This window comes from Bufo bufo, chromosome 10 (assembly GCF_905171765.1).
Source record: "Bufo bufo chromosome 10, aBufBuf1.1, whole genome shotgun sequence".
Lineage (NCBI taxonomy): Eukaryota > Metazoa > Chordata > Amphibia > Anura > Bufonidae > Bufo > Bufo bufo.
Window position 1 is genome coordinate 47417267 of NC_053398.1, and position 4906 is coordinate 47422172.

The 4906-nt window shown below is 41.5% G+C and overlaps 1 protein-coding gene across 1 annotated transcript; it reads left to right on the top strand.

The window, feature by feature from the left end:
* Positions 1 to 2710: 2710 nt before the first annotated feature.
* On the top strand, positions 2711 to 3974 carry LOC120980509 (4-galactosyl-N-acetylglucosaminide 3-alpha-L-fucosyltransferase FUT6-like). Its single transcript, XM_040409654.1, has 2 exons — positions 2711 to 3832; positions 3866 to 3974. Exon 1 carries the CDS (start codon positions 2766 to 2768, stop codon positions 3819 to 3821), a length of 1056 nt encoding a protein of 351 aa, XP_040265588.1. The 5' UTR covers positions 2711 to 2765; the 3' UTR covers positions 3822 to 3832; positions 3866 to 3974.
* Positions 3975 to 4906: the final 932 nt, after the last annotated feature.

The window sequence follows — 4906 nt, forward strand, 5'->3', positions numbered from 1 at the left end:
TAAAATTTTTTTAAAAGTTGTCATTTACAGAGATATTTCTCACACACAGTATAGTAATATGTAAAAATACACCCCAAAACACATTGCCCTACTTCTCCTGAGTACGGCAATACCACATGTGTGACACTGTTTTGCAGCCTAGGTGCACAAAGGGGCCCAAATTCCAATGAGTACCTTTAGGATTTCACAGGGCATTTTTTACGCATTTGGATTCCAAACTACTTCTCACGCTTTAGGGCCCCTAAAATACCAGGGCAGTATAAATACCCCACAAGTGACCCCATTTTGGAAAGAAGACACCCCAAGGTATTCCGTGAGGGGCATGGCGATTTCCTAGAATATATTTTTTTTGGGCACAAGTTAGTGGAAAATGATTTATTATTTTTTTTTTCTCTTACAAAGTCTCATATTCCACTAACTTGTGACAAAAAAACATTTCTGTCACTGCGGTGGGGCGGACTGAACGCAAGTGTGCGCACAAGATCAGGCCTGATCTAGCGAACACAGCGTTTTTTGTAGAGCCTAAGGTGACCCTAATGTACTGATATAGATCTGATTGCGATCAGTCTTGATCACTTACAGATACTATATAGTACTAGTGCTGATTAGCGACAGCGATGACGCTAATCAGCGACTAATCAGTGACTGCGGTGCGGTGGGCGCTAACTACCTAACAAGCATTTTGCGGAACGTAATTGCGGACCCATTCATTTCTATGGGGACAGATTTTGTCCCGCTCGGATCCGGAATTGCGGATCTGCACTTCCGTTCCGCAATTGCGGACAAGAAAAGGCATTTTCTATATAGTTCTGGCAATGTGCGGATCCGCAAAATGCGGAAAGCACATTGCCAGTGTCCGTGTTTTTCGGATCCGCGGATCCGCAAAACACATACGGACGTCTGAATGGAGCCTTACAGGGGGGTGATCAATGACAGGGGGGTGATCAGGGAGTCTATATGGGGTGATCAGGGGTTAATAAGGGGTAAATAAGTGACAGGGGGGGTGTAGTGTAGTGTGGTGCTTGGTGCTACTTACAGAGCTGCCTGTGTCCTCTGGTGGTCGATCCAAGCAAAAGGGACCACCAGAGGACCAGGTAGCAGGTATATCAGACGCTGTTAACAAAACAGCGTCTAATATACCTTTCTGATGTTAAAAAAATCGAATGATCGCCGCTGGCAGGCTGTAGATCAACTCGTTTACCTCCCGATCCTGTGAACGCGCGCTCACAGGAAATCTCCGATGCCTCCGAAATCTCCGAACGCGCCGATGCGTCTAGGAGGAATAACCCGGCCGCCCGCAGGACGCATCCCTGCGTTAGGCGGTCGGGAGGTGGTTAAGACTGTATCCGGTCAACTATCAGTGACTGAGAGCTATGTACATATTTATACACACTTAGGCCTCATGCACATAAGCGCATTTTCAGTTTGCCTTTTTTACAGACCTGCATCCATTTATCATGTAGAGAATGTTAATACAAGGCACTTACTAATGTATTGTTATTATCCATATTATCCATATTGCCTCCTTTGCTGGCTTGATTCATTTTTCCATCACATTATACACTGCTTGTATCCAGGTGTTACGACCACCCTGCAATCCAGCAGCGGTGGTTGTGCTTGCACAATGTAAGAAAAAATGCCAGCCATTCTGGTGGCTGGGACCGTGGGAGCTCACATAAGCTGGTACTTTTTTCTATAGTGTACAAGCACAGCCATGCTGCTGGACTGCAGGGTGGTCGTAACCATGGAAAATTTCTCTGCATAATAAATGCTATTTGCAGAAGTGGCAAAACCCCTTTAAGGAATAAAAGTATTAAGGCCGTTAAACCAACAAAACCACTAAAAAGTTTTAGGTTATTTAGGACTAATGCACTCTAATTATTAAAGGGGCTGTGCAAGAATTAGGTGGATGCACCCCCTCACCACCTCGACCTCCAAACCAATTGGCCAGACCTGTAAACAGAAGCTTACTTATCTGCTTCCCGACACTGACTTCCTGGTCCTTCTCCTCTCAGACTGCAATGCTTCGCTAAGGTCCCTCGCTGAAAACACTCAGTTTGACATTACCTGCAGCCAAACACTATGACCATTTGTCATGATGTAAGAGGAGCCGGTCATAGCTGCGGCCAGTCAGTAGCTGCAAACGATGTCAAACCAGATGTTTTCATCAAGGGAGCCCAGTGGAGCATTGCAGGCTGCAAGGAGAAGAAGCAGGGAAGCAGGTAAGTAAGGCTACATTCAAACATGAAAAAAATGCACGTTAAAAATGGCAAAATGGTCCATTTTTATATGACGTTTTTGAACTGATGCCTTTCTGAGAACGGACATTAAAAACGATCCCTTTCAAATGTTTGAGGGCTGTTGGTTCATGAAAAATTACAAAATAGAACATGTTTTATTTTTTTAACATCTGTTATTCACTGGCCATCAAAAAAGGGAGTGACTAACCCCATAGACTACCCTTGTTTCCTAAAACGGACATGTGATGGGTGTAAAAAAAAAACAACTTCCATCAGACATCCATTTTTCACCATCGTATGAATGTAGCCTACTCTACGAATGTGTGTGTGTGTGTGGGGGGGGGGGGGGGGGGGGTTGCTAAAACACCATCATTCTTGCACAACCCCTCTAATGGGGGTTAAATGAAAGAAAGAATTCAATATTCATATGACATAAATATATTCTGCTTCTTTCTCCAAAAGGTATACTTGTCAAAGTGGTTTCATCTGCAGTTACGACCCGTTCCATTATTTCTGCTTACATAAATGGACCATCAAGGCAAGACTAAGACACTGAAGACTTCTTTTATGCTTTTGATTGTACAGTTCTGCCTTAGCATTATTTTATTTTTATTATATAACTCTGCAAATCGCTCAGTGTCTAGCGATGAATTTTCATATACAAGTATACATCAAGACCTGGCTAATGACACGAAGATCATCCTTGTTTGGACCTGGCCATTTGGTGACACATTTCCACTTAATGAATGTCCACCATACACTGATATTTCTGGATGCTTTTACACAGCTAACAGAACCTTGTATTCTTCTGCAGATGCAATTGTTATGCATCACAGAGATGTATGTTATTCCAGAAAACAGTTACCTCAGATACCAAGACCACTAAATCAGTATTGGGTATGGTTTAACTTGGAGTCTCCATCACACAGCCCAAACTTGCATTTTATGGATAATCTCATCAACCTCACAATGTCTTATAGAGCTGATTCAGATATTTTCTCACCTTATGGCTGGCTAGAGCCGAATCAACGAGAAGAGAACTTCACAATTCCTCCAAAGACTAAGTTGGTGGCCTGGGTAATCAGTAACTGGAACCCAAATGCTAAAAGAGTACGGTATTATCAGGAGCTCAAGAAATTTCTTCCTGTAGACATATATGGAAGGCAGCATTTAGCTCTCCCAACAAATGAACATGAAAAAACATTGTCCAAGTATAAGTTTTATCTCGCCTTTGAAAACACAATTCATGAAGATTATATTACAGAGAAACTATGGAAGAATGCGTTGAAATCTGGTTGTGTACCAGTTGTATTGGGCCCTTCTCGAAAAAACTATGAGCGTTTTATTCCGAAAGACTCTTTTCTACATGTTAATGACTTCTCCACACCTGAAGAACTTGCTAAATATATCTTAAAATTGGACAGTGATGAGAAAGCTTACCAGCAGTATTTTACATGGAGGTCCAGACTTCATCCCTTTGCAGATACTAACTGGCAGACTCATTACTGCAGAGTATGTAAAGCAATAAAAGAAGCTCCTGCACACAAAACAATTTCAAAACTTGGAGCATGGTACAAATAATTATAGGGTGTCTTCTCACAAAGTTTTTAAGAAAAATGCTACATTTTCTCAGGTGTTTTCCATATTAGCTGAAATTCAGTAGGGAAATATGAATTTTGTAGGGAATTCTTCCTCACTTTGTGCATTTTTGTAGTTCAATGCATTTTTTCAAAATGCAGAGAGTTCTAGATGAGCCTATTTCCATTTGTTACCATAGGCTTCTATATATAAAATAAAGTCTGAAAAAAAACACATCAACGATGTATGTAAAAGAAAAAACATCAAAAATGCTTGTACAAAATGCATTAAATTCAGGGCATTTTACAAGCCACGAAAACTGAACCACTGCAGTTTTGTCAGCATTGTAAGGCCTCATGCACACGACAGTATTTTTTCACGGTCCGCAAAACAGGGTTCCGTTGTTCCGTGATCCGTTTCCGTTTTTTTTCCCGTGTGTCTTCCTTGATTTTTGGAGGATCACCAGACAAGAAAAGTGAAAAAAATATCTAAGTCAAGTTTGCCTTGAAAATCATAGGAAGAAAACGGACACGGATCACGGACGCGGATGACAATCTTGTGTGCCTCCGTGTTTTTTCACGGACCCATTGACTTGAATGGGTCCGCGAACCGTTGTCCGTGAAAAAAATAGGACAAGTCATATTTTTTTGACAGACTGGAAACACGGATCACGGATCCGGATGACAAACGGTGCATTTTCCGAGTTTTCAACGGACCCATTGAAAGTTAATGGGTCCGCAGAAAATCACGGAAAACGGAACAACGGACACGGAACCCAACAACGGTCGTGTGCATGAAGCCTTAATGAAATTTTATGATATCCACACAAAAAAATCTGTAGCATGAATTGACCAGCAGTGGTGATTTTAAATCAGTAGCAATTAAATTTTTGCTATGGATTTTACTTTTTGCTATGCCTGGTTTGAAATTCAAAGTAAATCTGCAGTAAAAACCTCAACAAATCTGCAGGCGAAGTTCTACTGCAAGTGGCAGCAAACTATTCCCAGTGTGGCCATAACAATGAAATTGCAATTTTTGATGTGTTACATTTTTAAACATTTTTTTCATGCCATTTTTTACCAGCCCCC

Bases quoted from the DNA above. Each gene is read 5' to 3' on its own strand.
- LOC120980509 (XM_040409654.1), top strand. From the start codon at position 2,766: ATGGACCATCAAGGCAAGACTAAGACACTGAAGACTTCTTTTATGCTT.